This window comes from Cetorhinus maximus, chromosome 25, assembly GCF_964194155.1.
Source record: "Cetorhinus maximus chromosome 25, sCetMax3.hap1.1, whole genome shotgun sequence".
Classification (NCBI taxonomy): domain Eukaryota; kingdom Metazoa; phylum Chordata; class Chondrichthyes; order Lamniformes; family Cetorhinidae; genus Cetorhinus; species Cetorhinus maximus.
In genome coordinates, this window is record NC_135903.1 from 42,197,105 (window position 1) to 42,222,233 (window position 25,129).

Sequence of the window (25,129 nt, forward strand, 5' to 3'; positions counted from 1 at the left end):
TCGATAAGGTACTGCACATAAAGCTACTTAATAAGATAAGAGCCCATGGTGTTGTGGGTAGTATATTAGCATGGATAGAGAATTGGCTAAATAATATACAGGGAGTTGGGATAAGGTGGGCATTTTCAGGATGGCAACCTGTAACTAGTGGAGTGCCACAAGGATCAGTGCTGAGGCCACAATTATTTACAATATATATTAAAGACTTGGATGAGGAAAGCGAACATACTATCGCCAGGTTTGCGGATGACACAAAAATAGGTGGGAAGGCAAGTAGTGAGAATGACATAAAGAGTCTACATAGGGATATAGACAGGTTAAATGAGTGGGCAAAAACTTGGCAGATGGAATATAATGTGGGAAAATGTGAGGTTATGCACTTTGACAGGAAGAATAGAGGAGCTGAATATTATTTAAATGGAGAAAGCTACAGCACACAGGGATTTAGGGGTCCTCGCGCATGAATCACAAAAAGTTATCATACAAGGTGAGTAGGTAATAGGGAAGGCAAATGGAATGTTGGCCTTTATTTCAAAGGGAATGGAGAATAAAAATAGGGAAGTCTTGATAAAACTATACAAGACACTAGTTAGACCACACCTAGAATAATGTGAACAGTTTTGGTTCCCTTATCTAAGGAAAGATATACTGGCATTGGTGGCAGTCCAGAGAAGGTTCACTAGGTTGATTCCGGGTATGGAGGGATTTTCTTATGAGGAGAGGTTGAGTCGGTTGGGCCTGTACTCATTGGACTTTAGAAGAATGAGAGGCAACCTTATTGAAACGTATAAGATTCTTAGGGGGCTTGAGAGGGTAGATGCTGAGAGCTTGTTTCCCCTTGTGAGAGAGTCTAGGACCAGAGGGCATAATCTCAGAGTAAGCGGTCACCTGTTTAAGACAGAGATGAGGAGAAATTTCTTCCCTCAGAGTGTGGTGAATCTGTAGAATTCTTTACCGCAGAGGACTGTAGAGACTGGGTTGTTAAGTATATTCAAGGCTGAGAAAGACAGATTTTTAAATCAGTAAGGGAATCAAGGGTTATAGGAAAAAGGCAGGAAAGTGGAGTTGAGGATTGTCAGATCAGCCATGACCTCATTGAATGGCGGAGCAGCCTCAATGGGCCAAATGGCCTATTTCTCCTACGTCTTATGGTCTTATGGGTTTAAGGGAAAAGTATCTGCCAGCCTTACCTGGTCTAACCCACCTGTGATTCAGGACCACACAATGCATGTTACTAGTAATGCCCTTGGATGTGGCCTAGCAAATCACTGTGGGGGATGGGCAATAAATGCAACCTTACAAGTCCACTCACATTCTGAAAAAAAAATCCTGCCCTAGTCTAATGTTCACATGTACTTTCTAGCAGGAGTTCCAGATAGTGATTGGAAGTGCAAACAATAGCTGATTTCTTTCTTCCCTCCTTAACCTTGGGCACTTGTGGCCTATTGTAGTGTATCTTGTGCTGCATAGACTGCGTTGGGACCTCTGGATCTCAAAACCTTTTGTGACCGAGGCAGCACGTTCACCTAGTGAATGCTGAGAACGCAGCAAAACTTCAGTTATGCACATTCCCTCATTCGTTCCACACCCTGACAATATGAAGGAGAATCTGAGGAGAGTCCTGTGGGACAGAGTGACTCCTGGTTAGTTTTCACATTAACTACGGAAATTAAATAAGTCGTGCTGTATACCACTTACTTTAGTGTCCTGTGATCTCCCAGGTTTCCATTGACTTTATTTTGATTAAATATTTCTGGCCTTGAACAAGCGGCTGACATTGCATTAGTATGAAGGTACTCCCTGCATCTGGAGACTCCATGCCTGTCAGCATTGCTACAGTGGCAATCAAGCCAATTCTTGTGCTTCGCTTAAGCATGCTTTCCTTTTTAGTATGGTGTCATCAACATACCATTCCCTGACCAAGATCTGCATCCTATCTCCCTGCCAAGATGAGAGACCTCTTAAACTAACCACAAGTAGATAACATGCCCTTCAATTTTGCTCCTCCAGGTCTCTGGTACAGTGCAGCATCACAGATCCTGGGAATAACCTTTGAGCTCCCTGCCTATCCTCAGGCACCATTGTTTTCCTACCATTAATAGGTTTTTATGAACATGATTGATTTATGCTTTGGACCTAAACAGCATTATTTCTGAAAAGCCAACATTGATAAGAATAATTCAGTTTTGTAGCCTTGTGAGTAGCCATCTCCCCTGATCCATGCTGCCTCTATCCCTCTCAAGCATTCTAAAATGACAGCTCATGTATCAGGCCAGTTTAATATTTTTGTGGCAGAATTGGAACATGTAAAAATGATATAAAATATTGACATATGTGGTATTGCATAGTATTTACAGCAGAGAAACAGAAAAAATAATGAAAAACTTCATGATTCAATTTGTTAATTATTAGAGAGGTATTTTACTAGAATAGTGCCAGGGATGAAAAGAAAAATATTTAAAAACTAAAGCAGCGTACTTTTTAAAATTAATTCATGGGATGTGGGCATCGCTGGCTAGGCCAGCATTTATTGCCCCTAATTGCAATTGAGAAGGTGGTGGTGAGCTACTTTCTTGAACCACTGCAGTCCCTGTGGTATAGGTACACCCACAGCGCTGTTAGGGAGCGAGTTCCAGGATTTTGACCCAGTGCCAGAGAAGGAACAACGATATATTTCCAAGTTAGGATGATGAGTGTCTTGGTAGGGAATTTTCAGGTGGTGGCGTTCCCATGTGTCTGCTGCCCTTGTCCTTCTAGCTGGTAGTGGTCACGGGTTTGAAAGGTGATGTCTAAGGAGGCTTGGTGCACGCTGCTGGCACTGTGCATTAGTGGTGGATGGAATGCTTGTTTGTGGATGCGGCGAGAGTGGATGGCAGCAAGCTTCTTGAGTGTTGTTGGAGCTGCATTCATCCAGGCAAATGGAGTGTATTCCATCAAACTCCTGACTTGTGCCTTGTAGATGGTGGACAGGCTTTGCGAAGTCAGGAGGTGAGTTACTCATCACAAGATTCCTAGCCTCTGTCCTCTTGTAGCCACAGTATTTTTATGGCTAGTCCAATTCAGTTTCTGGTCAATGGTAACCGCCAGGATGTTGATAGTGGGGGATTCGGCAATGGTAATGCCATTGAATGTCAAGAGGTGATGGTTAGACACTCTCTTGTTGGAGGTGGTCATTGCCTGCCACTTGTGTGGTATGAATGTACTTGCTACTTGCCAGCCCAAGCCTGGATATTGTCCAGACCTTGCTGCATTTGGACTGCTTCAGTATCTGAGGAGTCATGAATGGTGCTGAACATTGTGCAGTCATCAATGAACATCCCCACTTCTGACCTTATAATGGAAGGAAGGTCATTGATGAAGCAGCTGAAGATGGTTGGGCCGAGGACACTACCCTGAGGAACTCTTGCAGTGATGTCTTGGAACTGAGATGACTGACCTCCAACAACCGCAACCATCTTCCTTTGTGCTAGGTATGACTCCAACCATGGAGCATTTTCCCCCGATTCCCATTGACTCCAGTTTTGCTAGGGCTCCTTGATGCCACGTTCAGTCAGATGCTTAATGTCAAGGGCAGTCATTTTCACCTCACCTTGAGAGTTCAACTCTTTTGCCCATGTTTGAGCCAAGGCTGTAATGTGGTCAGGGGCTGAGTGGCCCTGTCGGAAGCCAAACTGAACGTCGGTGAGCAGATTATTGCTAAGCAAGTGCCACTTGATAGCACTGTTGATGACCCCTTCCATTGCTTTACTGATGATGGAGAGTAGACTGATGGGGTGGTAATTGGCTGGGTTGGATTTGTCCCGCTTTTTGTGCACAGGACATACCTGGGCAATTTTCCACGTAGCCAGGTAGATGCCAGTAATTATAGCTTTGCTGGATTAGCCTGGCCGAGGCGCGGCAAGTCCTGGAGCACAAGTCTTCAGTACTATTGCTGGAATGTTGTCAGGGCCAATAGCCTTTGCAGTATCCAGCGCCTTCAGCCATTTCTTGAAATCATGTGGAGTGAATCGAATTGGCTGAAGGCTGGCATCTGTGATGCTGGGGACCTCTGGAGGAGGCAGAAATGGATCATCCACTCGGCACTTCTGGCTGAAGATTGTTGCAAATGCTTCAGCCTTATCTTTTGCAATGATGTGCTGGGCTCCCCTGTCATTGAGGATGGAGATATTTGTGGAGTCTCCTCCTCCAGTGAGTTTAATTATCCATCACTTCACAACTGGTTGTTGTCGGACTGTAGAGCTTAGATTTGATCTGTTGGATGTGTAATTGCTTAGTTCTGTCTATCACTTGCTGCTTTTGCTGTTTGGCACGCAAGTAATACTGTATTGTAGTTCCATCAGGTTGATGCATCATTTTTAGGTATGCCTGGTGCTATTCCTGGCATGCCCTCCTGCACTTTTCATTTGAACCAGGATTGATGCTCTGGCTTGGTGTGGGGCATAAACCGGGCCATGAGGTTACAGATTGTGTTTGAGTACAATTCTGTTGCTGCTGATGGCCCACAGTGCCTCATGGTTACCCAGTCCCAGTCTTGAGTTGCTATGTCTGTTCAGAATCTATCCCATTTAGCACGGTGGTAGTGCCACAAAACACAATGGAGGGCATCCTTAATGTGAAGACAGAACTTTGTCTCCACAAGGCCTATGCAGTGGTCACTCCTACCAATACTGTCATGGATAGATGCATCTGCACAGGCAGGATGGTGAGGATGAAGTCAAGTATGCTTTTTCTTGTTGGTTCCTTCGCCACCTGCTGCAGACCCAGTCTAGCAGCTATATCCTTTAGGACTTGACCAGCTTGGTCGGGAGTTATGCTCTGAGCCATTCTTGGTGATAGATATTGAAGTCCCCCACCCAGAGTACATTCTGTGCCCTTGGTGGTGTTCAACATGGAGGAGTACTGATACATCAGCCATTGGAGTTGGGTGGGGCTGCAGCATGCGGTAATCAGGAGGTTTCCTTGAGCTTTGATGAGACTTCATGGGGTCCGGAATAGATATTGAGTACTCCCAGGGCAGCTCCCTCCTGACTATATACCACTGTACCGCCACCTCTGCTGGTGATGGTGATGGTATTGGCCATTTCAGAGGTGTCTGGGACATTGTCTGTCAGGTATATTTCTGTGAGTATGACTATGTCAGACTTGACTAGTCTGTGAGACAGTTCTCTCAATTTTGGCACAGGCCCTCCAGATGTTAGTAAGGACTTTGCAGGATCGACAGGGCTGAGTTTGCTGTTGTCATTTCTGGTGCTTAGTTCGATGTTAGGTGGTCCAGTTTCATTCCTTTTAGACTTTTTTGCTGATTGATACAACTGAGTGCCTTGCCAGGCCATTTCAGGGGCAATTAAGAGTCAACCACATTGCCGTGCGTCTGGAGTCACATGTAGGCCAGACCACATAAGGATGCCCAGAGTATTACCTTGGGTCTCTGGGTTACTAGTCCATTGACAATACCACGACGCTACTGCCTCCCTGCTATTGTAGATGCTGGAAATCTTAAATAAGAACAGAAGACGCTGGAAATACTCAGCAAGTCAGACGGCATCTGTGGAGAGAGAAAGAGTTAATGTTTTAGGTCAATGAACTTTCGTCAAAATCTATTCTCTTTCTAATGAATGGTTATTGATCAAAGACAAATATTTACTGGGCTTCAACTTTGACACCAGTATAATTGTAAATATCTGCTGCACAGTTTGTCAGTAACAACACGTGTAAGACTTGGGGGTGTTGCGAGTGGTAAGTTCAACTCCTTGGGGCTTTGCTTGACCACGCTTGTCTGTTGGGGCACCTGGCATGACTTCTAACTTCCACTGAGCCCTCAGTGGAAATTAGTGTGTCCTCAACAGAAGGGAAGAGTCGGCATAGTTGAGGGAGAAAGTGTAATTGACCGCATCCTACCTGTCACGCCAAGCCTATTTTTTCACTGTAAGCGAACATACTGTAGAGCACAGAAATATGGACTTCATTGAAATGAACAGTGCAAATAACAAGGTTTTCAGTTATATGGAGAGACTTAGAGAAGCTGGAATTGCTCTCCTTTTAGAACACCAAGATTAAGGGGAGATTTAACAAAGGTGTTCAAAATAATATGTTTTGATGAGTAGATAGGGAGAAAACTTTCCACTGGCAGTTGGGTTAGTAACCAGAGGGCACAGATTTAAGATGATTGATAAAAGAACCAGAGGGAAGATGGGAATCCTCCCCCCCTTAGTGAGATATAATGATCCAGAATGCACTACTTAAAATTCATTTCTGGATAGCTTTCTTCAGCATGAAGTCATACCTCAGAAGAGCAGAGCTGCAGGAAGGGATGTGTGTGATTGTTAATCAGCAGGGTAGCGGGAGCCGTAGGAAAAATAGAGAAGGAGGCCCTGCAGTCTCTCGTCCTATCCAGCAGGTACAATGTAAGTGCTAGCTGTGAGGATAAGGATGAAGGCTTCAAGGAGGGTGGCCAGAATGCTAACCATGGTACCATGGAGCAGATTCAATAATAACTTTCAAAAGGAAATCAGATACAGGTATATACTTGAAAAGAAAATATTTGCGCGGCTATGGGGAAGGAGCAGTGGAATGAGATTAATTGTTAAGCTCATTCAAATAGCTCGCAGAATGGACTGAATGGCCTCCTGTGCTGTAAGATTCTATGAAGCAGTAACCTGGCTTTGTGATACACGTCATTACAAGAATAGCAAAGCATGGTGAGCTTGTATCAAATTAATTGAAGTCCATTTTAGGTTTTTTTCTCCCTAAATCCAATTTTGATAATAAGCAAAAGGCATTTTAAAATTGTCCTATGTCCATTTCAACTGGAATAAACAGCTGGTTAAAATACATTATAGACTTAGTGATCCCAAAGTTGGGTCATGCCTGAAGAGAGCTCTTTAATTTGTATATTGTTGATGATTACAGGTGTATCCGGAATACATAGCTTAAGGTGGTGAAATAAGAGCATCATACAAGAATTATATTGCTCAAATGTGATTACTCATCCACTCCACCACCCCCCCACCGCCCCCTACAATGCATTAGTATCAAAAAGCTAGCTAGGCCCACTGCTCTGTTGTCAGGAAGTTGTGCTTTGGATGAGATGTTAAATTGAGACCCCATTCACTTGCTTCGGTAGGGTAAAACGTCCCATGGCATATTTGAAGGAGACAATGAGTTCTCCCAGTTTCCTCACCAGCCTTCAGCCCACAACCAAAAACAGATTGGTCATTCATGTCCTGTTTGGGGAATTTTGCTTTTCTTTTATCATCTCCCAAGCAATGTGGGCGTCGCTGGCAAGGCCAGCATTTCTGGACCATCCTTAATTGCCCTGAGCTGAGCAGCTTGCTGGGCCATTTCAGAGGGCAGTTGAGAATCAACCACATTGCTGTGGATCAGGAGTAACATGTAGGCCAGACGAGGTAAGGATGGCAGTTTTCCTTCCCTAAAGGACATTAATGAACCATATGGGTTTTTACCACAATTGATGATAGTTATCATGGTCACCATTACTGAGACTAACTTTATACTCCAGATTTATTAATTGAATTTAAATTGGACAAGCTGCCATGGTGGGATTTGAACCCATGTCCCCAGACCATTAGCCTGAGATTCTGGATTAGTAGTCTAGTGACATTGCAACTATGCCATGGTCTTCCCAAGGTGATGCTTTACGCTTCTAGGCCTACGTAACAATGATGGGTGCACTTCAAAATTAACCAATCGACAATAAAGTGCCTTGAGTTGTCCTTAGAATGTGAAAAGCACTAAAAATTCAAGAAGTTCTTTCCACAATTTATACTGTCCCTATTTATCCTCAACAGTCGCCTTTTTTAGGTGCATGGCGCTGGCCATTTGTTTTTCCAAAGGTGTCAATTACAAAGGCGCTGCTTATAATGTATTAAACGTGCCAGCTATTTTGGGCAATTTGAGCAGCTGTTTGCACAATCCCTTTCATCCCGGCTGTTCCCTGTAGTATTTCCTGTCACAAATTTAAATAAACACTTTACACACTTTTAAGTGGCGAACATGAGAAATTGAGCATGGCCCGTTCAACTCATCCTCTACCTGTATTTGGAACAATCTGCCTCAGGCCCAACCTAAACGCATTAAGCTGCACTCTCACCTGACCCCAATGCTTCCTCATGGGCTTTGATTACAGTGTCTACTGTATATAGCAGGCTGATCCTTTTGATATCAGCATACTCTGTATAAGTGGTGTGTGCTGTATGTGGTGTTATAAAAAGTGCTTCAGATATGATAAATAGCAATGAGTTTGTGTAAGGTGTTTTGAGTCTAAAATGTCACGGTAAGCTTGTATGAGGGTGAGTGTGAATGGTGTCCCAGGTATCGAATTAAGGACATTTTCAGCACAGGAAACCATTTGGCCCTCGTGTCTGTATCAATTCTTTGCCAGTGCAATCCTGGATTACTCTTGTTGCCTTATGCACTCTCTATCTTTCTTTGCTTCAAATATTTATCCAAGTTTTGCTTAAAAAATGCAGTGGTTTGTACCTCAACCAAACTTGAGGCAAAGCTTCAGTGACCCCCCTGCATAAGGAAATTTCTCCTAGCCCCTCCCTTTACTCTTAGTGAGGTTTTAAATTGAATAATTTTCCAACCAGAGGAAATAAGCACTTACATGGGTCTAGTATGTAACAAGTAGGCTTGTATAAGTTGTATACACAGTATACATGATAGATATGTGATGATAGACCTGTATCAAGTATTCTGTTCACATGTCTTGAGGCATTTTCATCTTGGTGCTTGGGTCCAAGTTGGACAGTACTTGATGGACTCCCACAACCTTCATGCACTGCTCTCCCTGATTTACAATCTGACTTACAGGGATGAGAAATTTCTATCATTTGGCAGAATTCTGACTTTTGGATAATGGAATTCTGTCCTTTTAATTTTTTTCTGACCGCCACCTCCCTTTGGCCACCGTCACCTCCAATGCAGCCAAAGCTGGGAGGAGCGGATTTCAGCCTGGAAAACCTCCACCAGTAACAAGGCCGGAAGCAGGACCCAGGGAGCTGCTACTCAGCCTTGGGTCTGCCCATACCCAGGTGCTGCCCTTCATCCCACCGGAAAGGGCGCTCTGCTGTGGCCACTTGTTGGAGCTATGAGGTTTGGCAGGCCTGAGGAGGACTTAGGGGTTGACAAGCAGCGGAGCCCAAGTCTCTTCTGGGTTTGTCTGTGCGGGACTGGGGGTGAGGGAGGGTCAGCTGAGTGAAGGTGAAGGGGGGTGGTTGGGGGAGAGGGGCTGTTGAGTGAATGGAGGGGATGGGGGTTGGGAAGAGAGGCTGCTGAGTGACAGGGAGGTGGGTTTGGGAGAGAGGCTGGGGGGGTGGGTGTTGGAAGAGGGGTGAGCTATGGGGGTAGGGGGATAGGGGCTGGTCACAATGCGTGTGGTGGGATGGAGGGAGAAGTGCTTCAATGATCTCCTCTGGAGATCTTCCTTCCACAGCTTCCAACCTCATAGTCTCCCAACCTCGGACAGCCCACTTCTACCTCCCACCCAAAATCCACAAACAGGACTGTTCCGGCAGACCGATCGTGTCAGCCTGTTCCTGCCCCACAGAACTCATTTCTTGCTATCTTGACTCCATTCTCTCTCCCCTTGTCCAGGCCCTTCCCACCTACATCCGTGATTCCTCTGACACCCTACATCATATCAACGATTTCCAGTTCCCTGGCCCCAACCGCCTCCACTTCACCATGGACGTCCGATCCCTCTACACCTCCATCCCCCACCGGGATGGTCTGATTGCTCTTCATTTCTTCCTCGAACAGAGGCCTGAACAATCCCCATCCACCACTACTCTCCTCCGTCTGGCTGAACTTGTTCTCACACTGAACAATTTCTCCTTAAACTCCTCTCACTTCCTCCAAATAAAAGGTGTGGCTATGGGTACCCGCATGGGCCCGAGTTATGCCTGTCTCTTTATGGGGTATGTGATACATTCTTTGTTCCAGCCCTACTCCGGCCCCCTCCCACAACTCTTTCTCCGGTACATCGATGATAGCTTCGGTGCTGCTTCATGCTCTCGTCTGGACCTGGAAAAATTTATTAATTTTGCTTCCAATTTCCACCCCTCCATCATTTTCACATGGTCCATCTCTGACACTTCCCTTCCTTGACCTCTCTGTCTCAATTTCTGGTGATAGACTGTCCACCAATATTCATTACAAGCCTACTGACTCCCACAGCTACCTCAACTACAGCTCCTCACACCCCGCTTCCTGTAAGGAGTCCATCCCGTTCTCTCGGTTCCGTCGCATCTATTCTGATGATGCCACTTTCAAAAACTGTTCCTCTGACATGTCTTCCTTCTTCCTTGACTGAGGTTTTCCACCCACGGTAGTTGACAGGGCCCTCAACCGTGTCCGGCCCATCTCCCGTGCATCCGCCCTCACAGCTTCCTCTCCCTCCCAGAACCATGATAGGGTCCCCCTTGTCCTCACTTATCACCCCACCAGCCTCTGCATTCAAAGGATCATCCTCTGCCATTTCCACCAACTCCAGCATGATGCCACCACCAAACACATTTTCCCTTCACCCCCCCACCCCCCCACCCCCTGGCAGCATTCCGCAGGGATTGTTCCCTCTGTGACACCCTGGTCCACTCCTCCAATACCCCCTACACCTCAATCCCCTCCCACAGCACCTTCCCATGCAACCGCAGAAGGTGCAACACCTGCCCCTTTACTTCCAATCTCCTCACCGTCTAAGGGCCCAAACACTCCTTTCAAGTGAAGCAGCATTTCACTTGCACTTCCCTCAATTTAGGCCACTGCATTCGCTGCTCCCAGTGCGGTTTCCTCTACATTGGAGAGACCAAACGCAGACTCGGTGTCCGCAAGCATGACCCAGACCTCCCTGTTGCTTGCCATTTCAACACTCCACCCTGCTCTCATGCCCACATGTCCATCCTTGGCCTGCTGCATTGTTCCAGTGAAGCTCAACGCAAACTGGAGGAACAGCACCTCATCTTCCGACTAGGCACTTTACAGCCTTCTGGATTGAATATTGAGTTCAACAATTTTAGATCATGAACTCTCTCCTCCACCCCACCCCCTTTCCGATCCCCCTTTTTTCCAAATATTTATATAGATTTTTCTTTTCCCACCTATTTCCATTATTTTTATATATATTTCCATCCATTGTTTTATCTCTGCCTTTTAGCCTATTTCAATCCCTTCCCTCCACCCCACCCCCACTAGGGCTATCTGTACCTTTATTATCACATTCCTTAGATAATATACCACCTTCAGCACCTCTTTGTCCCTTTGTCTATGACATCTTTTGGTTATCTCCACCTATCACTGGCCCTCTATCCAGCTCTACCTGTCCCACCCCCCCCCCACCTTAAACCAGTTTATATTTCACCTCTTTTCTATTTTTCCTTAGTTCTGTTGAAGAGTCATACGGACTCGAAACGTTAACTGTGTTCCTCTCTGCAGATGCTGTCAGACCTGCTGAGTTTTTCCAGGTATTTTTGTTTTGGATTTCCAGCATCCGCAGTTTTTTGCTTTTATCTTTGCTCCAATGAGTCTTCTGTCACTGGGGAGAGCTTGGCTGAAACCTTCATGAGTACATAGAATAATGTTTACAAAGTGCTTTAAAATTTACATTTTCATATTTATATGAGATACGTGAACTTTAACAATTATATACTGAATGTTACTATGCTGCTTTATTGCTGTTCTGGTTTGGCTGGCGTTGTTGGCGATATTAATTTTCAAGAGTTTTTATTAATATATTCTTTCAAGGGATGTGGGCATTACTAACAAGGCCAGCAATTTGTTGCTTGTCCGTAACTGCCCTTGAGAAGGTGGGGGTGAATTAAAATGGAATCACATTGGAAAATGGTTGCAAAGCAGTGCTGGAATCTTTTGCTTTGCTTTACGTGCAAATAATCCAGCAAGGTCATGTGCTGTTGTTAGTGTGGACGTCATCCTGTATTATATGCACTAACTCAGTGCTTCCTAATGTTTTTCCCGCTGTGATCCCATTTTGAGGCTTGAAAATTGGTGTGCATGCAGAGTTTGAGCCAAATGGAGAGCTAGAGCTATGAGAGTAGTGGGGGTGGGGGGGAAATTATTTAAACTGCAAGGTTTTAAACAAAAAGCACCTAACATTTCACTGGCTTTTTTGGAGGAGGAATCAGGCCTCAAAGATCAGTCAGTTAGGCCCCCAAAATTTCATTTGGATCATGACCCACTGTTTGGGAAGCCCTGCACTAACTGCATTGAATGTTGAAATTTGGTGATTTGATGCAAGTGCATGGGTCCACCATCATGACAGTAATAGTAGGTAAACAAAAGGAACACTAATGTTTCTACCCACTTGAAGTCTAATAATTCCACCCATTTGAAGTGGCCTGGAAGCATTTGCTTTCACTACAGATCAGAAGTGCTATGATTACATCATTCCTTGACACACAATTTTGAGACCTTTTAGTCTTTGGCCACCCTCACCCCTGCGTTTAGAAACTGCTGCCGCTCTGCTAGGTTTGTCGTGGCTATATTTGAAGATCATGATGTCATGAAATATTCTGTGGATTATAAAGTAGTGCCCCTCTGAAGTCAATTTCATGCTGGGGCTACTTTGAAGGGATTCTTGCACAGTTATCCACCCCATTCTGCTTAGTATATGCACTTTGTTCCATTCTCTGTTATAATTGGGAGAGGGATTGTTTGGGTAGATTTGAAATGTGTTGCAGCGCACACATAAGTATGTGGAACCCCACTTCCTCTATCTCCCTGGTAGATAAGCTAGAAAAGCTGTGAATCTGAGAGCTGACAGCTAAATGGGGTCAGCTTTGTGCAATCCGCCCATGCAGATTTGCTTACTCAGCCTGGGTTCCATGTAAAAAGAGCCCCTGTGGGGATAATTTAACCAAATATGCCGGCTCTATACAAAATATATTGCCACTTTGAAGATCCTATACAATTTATCCAAGGGCTTAGAGGCCCATTTGGGAACCCCGGATAGCAACAGATTTGCTTACTCATTCTTTATGTGACATTTATTTTATTAACTGTTAAATGCAGCAAACCACCTTGGGTATTCTAATAAAGACTCAGCTGCTTGTGAAACTTTCTGTATTATGTGTTTGGGGAGGTTGCTTCTAATCAGTTGCCAGTGAAGCCATGAAGCTGTCTCTGGGACTGTAACAGCAGACTAATGAAGGCATTCCAAAGAATGAAAATGTTGGTTTTGCTAACATACTGTTAAAAGACTCAGCCGAGCTAAAAGCCTGTTTTGCTAGTTAATGTTTGCCGGTTTACTAACGTTGGCTCACCACTTGGACAGACTGCAGACGTGGCATAACCTGGCTTGAAACTGACCAGTCCCAATTTTGCATTTTAAAATTAACTGTCAATAGGCATTGGAGAAAAGCAATGCAAAAAGACCCTATCAGTCCAGAAATACTTGGCTTTTTTCAAATGGCTTGTTGAATTTTGGGGGGACTAAATCCAAATAAATTTATTGAATTGCTATAAATCAACTGAAAGTAGCCGTGTGACTGTTTTAAAATATAAGATTGCCATTGCTTTAATTTAATATTTTGTCTGTTCCCTTCACAGTTGCCATAGATGACTGTTGAGCAGAGGAAATTCTGCCTAGTCTTGAACTGAATTTACAACATTGCCTGCTGCAAACATGGGTAAGTGGACTGTCTTCCAAAGACAGTTTAACTCCTCAGAAGGCCATTCATTTCCATGTGGAACTGACCTTAGCAAGAGACTGTTATTTGCCAGGATGCTTTAGTAAATCGTGCCAGTATATTTCCTGTGCAGAATCCTAGCTGTTGTGCTGTTATTTTAAAAAGAATCTCTCCCTCCGCTGCCCAAAACCCCGACTTAAAAGCATTAATAAGGTTAGCTTCCACAAATCATCAGCAGTTATTCAGTGTGGAAGTGATCCTTCCTCCTGCGCAAGAGGAGTCGATGAGTATCAGCAAGTTGTCTGGGTCATTACAACCAGGTCACATTTTGCCTATGCTTTGCTGCTTTTGAGCCAAACACCTTGGACAGTGATTTGGAATGGGAATCCTTTCTCCTATTGCCTAAATTGCTGTAACGCTCATTTCATGTTTATTAAATTTTTTTGCATCTCTTGTCATGCCTGCGCAATGCCCGTTTAGTAAAAGGTAGCCATGCCCTCGCTTACATTTCAGTGTTCCAACCATGGGTAGTGCCGATAATAGCTGAAGCTGCATCTCCCAGTTATGTCCACAACTGCTTCTAAAAGCTGGTCATTTGTAATCTTTTAAGGAAGGAAGCATGTTAATTTTTGAACATGTGGTCCAACAGACAGCATCAGGCTTCAAGAAGCCAGCAACTAATTATGTAAATATTGTAGCCTAAGTCAGGCTTTGGGGAAAGCGGGCTATTAAAGAAATAAATGTGGCAGTGTAAATATAATTGGGCTTCAATGGGAACTGATCCACCGAATCATTAATAAATGTGAACTAATAAACTCATTCAGGTTTCAGGGCAAACAGGAGGAGTCCAAAAATAGGTATCGTTAATATAAAATTGCAAATTAATTATATAATATGAACAGCTGAAACTTGGTTTTAGACAGCCGGGTAGCCAAGCATTACTTAATCCTCTCATTTCACATCATTGCTGCCATTTCATTTGCTCTTACAGGACTATTTCCACAGACTTATTAAAAGCACAATAAGGCAATCTGCTGTTATATGTTAGTACTCAAATATTTCCTTCATTATTTAGTAGTTTTCTGCTGAAATGCTGTGTTTAAAGCATTCACTATTTCTTAGAAAATAGTGTCCAACATTGACAAAGTAAATGCTAATTTTTGCTGTCTAATAAAAGATTTTGAATGTGCTGTGTGCAGTCCTTAAACCGTCTCAACTGCTATCATCTGATCAGTAGAGGCGCAGACTGCTGTTACAGCTGTACACAGCTTGGGTCACTCGAGACTTGATGGGAAGGCATGACAGTGCAAGATATCAACTGAGCAGCAGAGAAGTGAGGTGGCAGGACTGGAAGATACAAACAAAGGCACATCCTGGCTAACGGAAGCACAGCTATTGTGTATACACTGACACATGCAAAGCTACATCAAGCCTGACAACATTGATCAGGACATGGACTGTTCTTTTTTAAAAAAAATATCTTCATAGCTTACTTCGAGAATTTCCATCTTTTACACGCTATTTCTCAATGGATAGAAGCTGCAGCTCAGATTATACCAGACACACACACACACACACACACACACACACTCTCTCACTCACTCACTCACTCACTCAGTGCAGGTTAAATGGAAAGTAAAACTCCCTCTACATTCGCCTATCAAACATTCCTTGGTGCAGCATGGGTTAGATATGGAGTAAAATTATTTCTAGGCTATCCCAGCAAACATTTTGCTCTTCAGCTAGCTGCAGGGAGGCTTACAAGTGTGACAAGTGGTGGCTGTTCCCCTTCATTCTATAAAAGGCCTTTGAGAGATTCTTTTGAGCAGCAGCATTGCTGAGACTAACTGAACAGAGGACAAAAGCAGCACTTTGTCACAGTGTGTTGATGCTGCAGTAGACCTGGCTTTCTTGTCATGTTTTTATTTTTAAATCCACGCATGCATTTTAAGTTCCGCAACATGTGAGCAGTTTTGTGCAATTTCAGAATAGTATTTCACTGAAGTGAACTGTTTGGATGAACAGTTGGTTTGTATTGACTGCCAGAATCATTGTTCATATCATCCTTGTGCTGGTGCACTACACATAGTAGAAAATAAATGTTATAACTGTCAGCAAAGATTGAATACACTGGGGCTCTTTTCTGTAGGGAAGAGGAGACTGAGGTGTGACCTGATAGCAGTCTTTAAAATTATGAAAGGGTTTGATAGGATAAATGTACAGCAGGTATTACCATTTGTTGAGGAGTCCAAAATTAGGCATCATAAATATAAAATAGTCTTTAATCAACCCTCTCAGGAATTCAGGAGAAACCTCTTTACTCAGAATGGTAAGAATGTGGAACAACTCAACCACTCCACGTGACAGTTATTACCATATATGTATTTAAAGGGAAACTAGATATATATATTACGACAACTTTTGAACCAGTATCAGTACAGGAAGCAAAATTTATAATTTATTTAAAATGTCTCTGGAATCTGTCATTGTTTTTAAGAATGTTTGAAAAGGATTTGAGTTTGCAACAATTACAATTTCCTTAGGTAATTAGAAATACTAGTCCAGGTAACCTGGTGACCCTTAATCTGGAAGCAGGATGGAAGTTAAGATACAGAAGCCATGTTTGGCCAGATACACAGGAGAGTTGAAGGAGAAGGTGATGAGCACTCAGATGCAGACACAGAGAAGACAGACAAAGGGGCTGCTGCTGTAAAGAACAAAGGAGAGCTGCAGCAGAGTGGAGAACAGAGAAGGCACATTTACAAGGGTGTGTGCACGCGCGCACAGCTTACAGTTAACAGGACAGAAAGCCGAAGATGGGGTTAGAACACAGATTGTGAATTGGATGGTTTTACTGTTGCTGTTTTGCCAGAGCCGACCAAACTGTTTAATGGGGTTTATTAAAGAGGCCGGATTAAGGTGTCCCTAGAGAATCTATGCCATTAGGACTGTTGTGAACGTAGCTAAGGAGGTTATGCAGGCGTGTGCCAATCAGTTGCTGACCATCTCAGGGGACCTCTGGTAAAGTATGGCTGCAGGTGAATGCAACTTGAGAGCCAAATTAATTGAATGGAAAGGGAAAGTGAGAGATCCTACATACCAGAGGTAGAATTAGAGAACTTTGGAAGTGTGCATGGCTCACATATCTGTGGGGAGAGATGCGGGTGCTTGTGGTGATGTAGGACATATCATTGTTCTATCTACTGTATAAAGTGGGGTGAGGGTGGTGGCGGGGGGCATGGGTGGCTTGGGGGGGGGAGCTCTCCACTGCTTCATGCCTAGCACAAAGGAAGATGGTTGTGGTTGTTGGAGGTCAATCATCTCACTTCCAGGAATCGTCGCAGGTTTCCCTCAGGGTAGTGTCCTGGGCCCAACAATCAAGCTTGAGTGCTGTTAGGCTGTATTCATCCAGGCAAGTGGAGAATATTCCATCACACTCATGGCTTGTGCCTTGTAGATGGTGGACAGGCTTTGGAAATCAGGAAGTGAGCTACTTGCTGCAGGATTCCTAGCCTCTGACCTGTTCTTGTAGCCACAGTATTTATATGGCTGGTCCGGTTCAGTTTCTGGTCAATGGTAACATACAGTATGTTGATGGTGGGGGATTCAGCAATGGTAATGCCATTGACTGTCAAGGGGCAATGGTTAGATTCTCTCTTTTGGAGATAGTCATTGCCTGGCACTTGTGTGACATGATTGTTATTTGCCACCCGTCAGCCCAAGCCTGGATATCATTCAAGTCTTTTTGCATTTGGGCATGGACTGCTTCAGTATCTGAGGAGCTGTGAGTGGTGCTGAACATCGTGCAATCATCAGTGAACATCCCCACTTCTGACCTTCTGATGGAAGGAATGTCATTGGTGAAGCAGCTGAAGAATTTGATATATATTTGAAATGGAAAAATTTGCAGGTTAATCTTTTGTTTCTATTTTTTTTGGATATTAGGGGCATCAAGGGGTATGGAGAGAAAACGGGAATATGGCGTTGAGATAGAGGATCAGCCATGATCATATTGAATGGTGGAGCAGGCTCGAAGGGCTGAATGGCCTAATCCTGCTTCTAGTTTCTATGTATGGGGGAAGTGCTGGGGAATGGAACTGTTTGGATAGCTTTCTCAAAGAGCCAGCACAGGCATGGTGGGTTGAATTATCTCCTTCTGTGCTGTAAGATACTGTAATCATTCACAACTCTGGATTAACACTCTAATTTCATTTCTAACCCAGATGAGCAGGAAGCTTTAAAGTCCATTATGAAGGACCTGGTTGCCCTGCAAATGGGACGAAGGAGCCGAATGAGCGGCTACGACAGCGTGAAGAGCAAAGCCAGTGTCCACAGCAACAAGCAGGTGAGAGGAGCTCACTGAAATGGATTAGTTGTTAAATGTTTGAATTGAAGTATCATCTTTACATGACTGTGCAGAATTATACCTCATTAATGCGAAAAATTTCCGTTCCATTGCAGAATGATGTTCGAATAAAGTTTGAACATAATGGTGAAAGAAGGTATGTGATGTTGCAAAGTCAGTTGACTAAACTAAAGACGGTTTTTGTCTATAGATTTCAAATACCCAGTGTATGTTCTGGTATAATCTTGAATGGGAGACGACAAGACAGGGGTTTGCATGTTCCCAGTTTTACTATTTTGTTTAGGCATTTGAAGATGTAACCTGCTTTGGAGTCAGGCTGTGCCCCATGATATGTGAAAGGCCAATGGTTTGGAGTAACACTCAACCAGTGCATGTACTGTTTGCAAAAATTGAAATTTCTCATAGATTATAAATTGCTGACTTGTGCAATTCTTGCAGCAGTGACTTCACTCTGCCAATCTTTAACATAGCTCTATTGTGTTACTGAGGTTAGACTGCTGTTTTCTGTTTCTTAGTTTTCTATTGATTACAGTTCACTGTTTACTGCACTTTGTTGAGAAGGGCACAGAGTCTGCAAAGGGATATGGATAAGTTAAGTGAACGAGCTAACATTTGGCAAATGGAGCATGATGTGGGAAAACGTGAGGATGTCCACTTTGGCAGGAATAATAGAAAAGCGGCATATTATTTAAATGGAGAGAGACTACATAATGCTACAGTACAGAGGGATCTGGGTGTCCTCATACATGAAATAGTTTAGCATGTAGGTACAGCAAATAATTAGGAAGGCAAATGGAATGCTGGCCTTCAGTCAAGGGGGGGATGGAGTATAAAAGTAGATAAGTCTTGCTACAACTGTACAGAGCATTGGTGAGACCACACTTAGGCTATTGCAGGTAGTTTTGGTCTCCTTATTTAAGGAGAGAGATACTTTAGAGGCAGTTCTGAGAAGATTCTATGGGCTGATTCCTGGAATGAGGGGTTTGTCGTTGGAGGAAAGGTTGAGCAGGTTAGGCCTATATTCATTGGAGTTCAGAAAAATGAGAGGTGAGCTTATTGAAAGATAAGATTCTGAGGGGGCTTGATAGGTTAGACTCTTGTGGGAGAATGTAGAACTGGGGGCACAGTTTAAAAATAACAGGGTTGCCGTTATTTGAAGTGGAGATGAAGAGGATTTCTCCTCTGATGGTTGTGAATCATTGGAATTCTCTATCCCAGAGAGCTCCCAATGAAGAAAATCAGCTTGGTTTTTTTTAATACGCTATTTTGCCTGGTGTGATTACTAGCAATGACAATGTGACATCTTGACCTTTTAAACACCCCCCTCCCCTCGGTCTGCACCACAGCCATTGCAATGCTGGACATTGAGTGCAACTGCATTCTTGTAACCCAGTGTTGTGTAGGCGTTAATGATGGTGGAATGCATCAACCATTAACATTTAATCCCTGGGAATATTCAGCCTCACTTCTGCTGGAATCAGAGCATTGGCAATTATGGAACAGTTCCCCACTGACGGAAGAGCAGGTGGTAAATCTGCAGGAAATCTGTTCCTTGCTCCTACATTGCCACTTAATGCTGTTGCTGAAAATTCGCCTTCATTCCCTGAAAAGCTTGGAACCAATTCAATCCTTCATAGTAGTTTTGGGAAATCAATACTTGAACCAAGCAGATGTGCAGTGCTCCAGGCACTGCAAATGATTACCCAGTCAATCTAACTCACTAATGGAGGCTGTAGCAGTAGATTTATTACTGTGGAGGGGAGCTAGTATTCTTTCCAGTCAACTCCAGGTAAACCCTATAAGTCGATGCCGCAGCAGTCAAGGTGGCACTAGCTGAACAGGCTTTTAGGAAACTTATTGGCATCCCACATTGACCAACCTGGTTTAAACTGGGTATCTCCAGCAGCATCCTTGCACTTGGAGTTTCCCATGACTTCACTGTGCTGACCTGTGCCTAAGTGTGTGTCTGTGTCTAAGCCCCATGGAGAAAGTGTGCATACTCCAAATAAGGTAGCCAGATACCCACACATTGACATACACTTCCAATTGACTTGATTTGGGAACCTTTTACACGATGATAAATTTCTGCAAAACTGAGGCACCTGACTATCTTTTTCACTTCTATTTTTCTCCAGATTTGAATTGCACAAACCATTCCTTTCTGATTGTTTGCTTTAGTCTGTCACCACCATGTAACTCTGGGGTAAATTCACAAAGCTGACTAGATGTCCTAATTCCTACCAGTGCTCATTTTTTTGTTTCAAAAATATTGTGCAAGTTTTGCTTTCTTGTGTGACTCATACAACCTGGACTCTGGCTGGGAGCCTCTGTAATGTTAAACAAAAACAGAAATACCTGGAAAAACTCAGCAGATCTGGCAGCATCGGCGGAGAAGAGCACAGTTGAAGTTTCGAGTCCTCATGACCCATCACCTCTGTAATGTTGCTGTGTGGAGAGGTAGAAAACATTGACACATCACCCGAGGAAGCATGGTAGCCCTTACTTCCTTCCCCTGAGTTGGGCTCCCTATCTTCACTCACATTGATAGGCTAATTAATATTGGTCACTGCTTGAATGTAGATGTCATCCAAGGCCTAGACTGAAAGGGCCCAGTGAAGTTCACTGCTCCATATGTCGTGGGGCCATATAGTTTACCTGCTGACTTTTGAAAACCTCACGGGAAGTGCAAACATTTGAGATCCAATGTGCTTTCATTATAAATGAGGTAACCTGGAATTGAAGCTACTATACATTTTTAAAGTGGACCAGTTGGAATCTCTTTAGTCCCTCTGTTTTGTGGAGCAACATAGCACTAGGTTAGCTTTCTAGGTGTTTATATTCCTACTGATCACTAAACATGTTTGACTGAAAGTTAAATTTCTGCAGTGTTGCAGTCAGCCATGGATCAATGGTAGCACGCTTGCCTCTGAATCAGAAGATTGTAGGTTCTACCTTCTAGACTTGAACACATAATTTAAGCCGACATTCTAGTGCCTTATTGAGGGAGTGCTGCACTGTTGGAGATGCCATCTTTCAACTGGGATGTTAAACTGTCCTTTCAGGTGGATGTAAAAGATCTCACAACATTACTCAGGAGCTGGGGCGCTCTCCCAATGTCTTGGTCAACAATGCATTGTCACTATTGTGGAACACCACCATTCACTGTTTTGTGCCAATTTACATAAGGCTAATGGCATTGCTTTCTTTGAAAAGTTTGGATCTGGGTTGACCAATTCAATTTTCTAACCCGTTTCTGCAGAGTTGATGTTTATGGACATTTGCCAGTAAGATCAAATAAAGCTAATTGTGGAATTTCTTATCAGCAGTTGAAACTAGAAATCATCTTAACTGATGTCTGCCAAAAAACAGATCTGTTGCTTGGTGTACTGACCCAGATCAGCATTCTGTATATGCTAACAGTGATTTTTTTTTGCCATTAATCTTCGTTCTTAGTTTATAGTTTTTGTAGGCAGGATATGAATGTTGGTGTAAATTGTGAATCTGATGATTGTTTAGTACTCTGGCTCAGTAAGGGCAGGTTCTGAGTGTAACGGTGCAGGGACAAACTGAGCATTTGGTCCATAACTTTGGGATTCCAGGGTGTCGTATGGGGTGGGGTACTTTCCCTGAAGATGCGCTGGGACCCCCCACCCCTGCGATTTAAATCGCAGTCTTCAGATGGCTCCAGCTGTCTTACAGGAATAGTTACCCAGGAAAAGTTAGAATTGAAACCACTTGTAACTCGGAGATAACTATAGGACTGACCCCCCCCACTGACCACCTCCCCTGCCCCCCATGCCCATCCCCCTCCTCCTCCTCCTCCCCCCACCCGACTACCCTCCCATCCACCCACAGCCCCCCCCCCGCCAAATAGAATAAAAAGGTACAGCTGGAACACTTTGTGTGGAAGCTACTAGGAAGTTAGTAGCACTAGATTAATTCTTCCACCACAACCTTATAGTGAGTAACAGTTGATAGTGAAGAGGCAGTTCAGCTATAAACTGAATTGGACAAAATGTGTAAGTGGCTTAACAATGGCAAATAAAATTTAATATGCACAACTTTGAAATTCTACACATTGAAGAAAATACAAGCAATGTAACTGCTCAATAAGAGGTATTGAACTAGTAGAGGCTGAAGATGAGAACTTGTGTGGAGCATGAACACTAATTAATATGGGGAAGGCAATCTCACTTCTGAGTCAGAAGGTTGTGGGTTCAAGTCCCACTCAAGAAATTGAGGACAAAAATCAAGGCCGATGCTCCATTGGAGGGTGGTGAAAGTACTGTCTTTTGGATGAGATGTTAAACTGAGGCCCTTTCTGCCCTGTCAGGTGGACATAAAAGATCCTGTGGCAATATTCCAAAGAAGAGCAGGGGAGTTATCCCTGGTATACTGACCAATATTTATTCCTCAATCAGCAGCACAGAAAACAGAATTAGCTGGTCATTATTGTTTGTGGGAGCTTGCTGTGCGCAAATTAGAAAGTAGAATACAGCAATACAGGGTGTTTATAAAATCCTTGTACAATTTTAAACTTTAATAATCCTGAATGTGCGTATAATAGAAGCAAACTGTAAATGGCACATGAAAGCATAATTCATGGAATTTAATGTTTATGCTGTTAATGCTGTAAAAATGGCAACAGTAGAAGAAAAGGTGAACTGTCTGTCATATCTAATAGAATCCCCTGTATGTGACCTGAGCGAAAGAGAACAAGTCAGAAGATGTCATGCTCAAACTGTACAGTGCACTGTTCACACTACACCTTGAGTGTAAAAGCAAAATGCTGCGGATGCTGGAAATCTGAAATAAAAACAGACAATACTGGAAAGCTCAGCAGGTCTGACAGCATCTGTGGCGAGAGAAACAGGTCTGACAGCATCTGTGGAGAGAGAAACAGTTAACGTTTCGAGTCCGTATGACTCCTCTTCAGAGCTTGATGAGCGTGTCTGATTCTGATCACAAGGAAACATCCGTAAACTGGATGTTGTTTGGAGAAAAGGGAGAAATTGATTCCAGTGTTAGCAGATTGAGGAAACTGGAGTTTTCCCCTTTAAAGGGAGGTGCCTACCACGTAGCCTTTGTAGATGATTGCAGGATATTAAAGTATATGTAAAGATAAATTTTGAAAATCACTTCCTATTAAAGCATGAGAGTAGGACAACTTCAACAGCATCTTGCATTTATATAGCCCTTTAATGCAGTAGGTGCTTCAGAGGAGCATTATCAAACAAGATTGGACACTGGGCCACATAAAGAAATAGGAAGGCAGGTAACCAAATGATTGGTCAAAGGTAGGTTTTAAGGAGCATCTTAAAGGAGGAAAGCAAAAGTACAGAGGCAGAGAGGTTTAAGGAGGGAATTCCAGAGCTTAGGGCCTTGGCAACTGAAGGCACAGCTGCCAATACTGGCACATTTTAAGTCAGGGTTGCTCAAGAGACCAGAATTAGATGAAGACATATAACTTGGAGGATTGTAGGGCTGAAGGAGATTAGTTAAGGAAGGGTGAGGTTATAGAGGGATTTCAAAACAAGATTGAGAATTTTAAAATCAAGTTGTTGCTTACCCAGAAACTGTGTAGGTCAGGGCTCACAGGGGTAATGGGTTAGGATGGGGAATCTTGGATGATAAGTTATGGTGGGCGAAAGATGGGCCTGCATACAGTGGGTTGGAAAATTCAGATGTAAGAGTAACAAAGGAATGGATGAAGGTTTCAGCAGCAGATTGATAGGAGGATTAGAGGGGACATGAGGAAAATCTTCTTCACCCAGATGGTGGTGGGTGTTTGGAATTCGCTGCCTGGTTTGGTGGTGGAGGCATAAACCCTCAACTCTTTTAAAAGGTATCTGGATCTGCACCTAAATGCTGTAACTTGCAAGGCTGTGGACTGGGTGCTGGAAGGTAGGATTAGAATGGGCAGCTAGTTTTTTTACTTTTTAGTTTTCAGCTGCATAGACACGATGGGCTGAATGGCCTCTTGCTGTGCTGTAATTTTTCTATGGTTCCCTGAGCTGAGGTAGAATGGAGTCACTGATGCTATGGAGGTAGACAGTCTTTGGGATGGCGTGAGTATGTGGCTAGAAGCTCATCTCCAGGTCAAATACTGACCAAACTTTGTAAACAGCCTGGTTTAGCCTCAGATGGTTGTTAGAGGAAATGGAGTTTGTCGGGGAATGAAATTCAAAGTAGTAAAAGACTGATGTCAGGAGGTTTTTCACACAAAGAATGATCAGCATCTGGAATGGATTTTGGGATAAGGTAATGAAAGGACAAAGCCTGGAGTCAATTTAAACTATTGGATTCCATGATGAGGGGTTGGGTCACCACATCTTTGTGTGTGGTTGAACTCTTGGCTGAATGGCCTACCTCGCATTCATCTTGTGATTTTTGATACTCAGAAAAATCCAAGCTTGCTAATAAAAATCAGAAGAAATAGGCAGACGACAACATGGGCCAGGAATGGACAGGTGTTTTTGGAGTAGTGGGATGAGATCAGGGAGGAGAATTTTGAGCCAAAAATATAATACAGCATAATACGCTGGAAATGTGAAATAAAAGCAGAAAAATGCAGCAGGTCAGGTAGCATCTGTGGAGAGAGAAACAGGCTTAATGTTTCAGATCATTGAGTTCGATAAAAGTTATCAACCTGAAACATTTTCAGTTTTTTCTGAGAATTATGAGCCATCTTTTTTTTTCATCTCTTTCAGTATCAGCTTTGGCATACTCTGCTAGAGCAGGAAATTTTCAAGGGTCCGACGGCCTTTAGCTCAGGATTGCTGCAGATGCTACAGATTCCACAATTCAACTTCTGTAATGCAGCAACAGTAACAACATGATATTAAGCCCTGCCTGTAATGTGCTACACGGTGCTCAGTCATAACCATCGTAGCAGGGTTCACTGCAGTTGATGTTTTTAGAATGTGAGCAGAAAGATCAATGCCCAAGTAATGTCAACTGCATTGTTATTTTGACTTGTTTGCTTATGTCATCCAGCATCCTGCTAGTTCCAGACTTACAGTGCTGTTGCATTGCATAGTTTCAACCATTTTGACTATTGTTACTGTAAAACACCGCATGATATCATACTGAGTCATAAGGG

At 43.5% G+C, this 25,129-nt stretch overlaps 1 protein-coding gene across 1 annotated transcript in view; it reads left to right on the forward strand.

The window, feature by feature from the left end:
- map3k3 (mitogen-activated protein kinase kinase kinase 3) overlaps nt 1-25,129 on the forward strand; it is a 126,042-nt gene that overhangs the window by 16,844 nt on the left and 84,069 nt on the right. The window contains exons 2-4 of the mRNA XM_078529842.1: nt 13,582-13,661; nt 17,885-18,006; nt 18,123-18,163. Coding sequence (XP_078385968.1) covers nt 13,658-13,661; nt 17,885-18,006; nt 18,123-18,163 — 167 coding nt within the window. The 5' untranslated portion in view covers nt 13,582-13,657. The remainder of the gene's footprint in view (nt 1-13,581; nt 13,662-17,884; nt 18,007-18,122; nt 18,164-25,129) is intronic.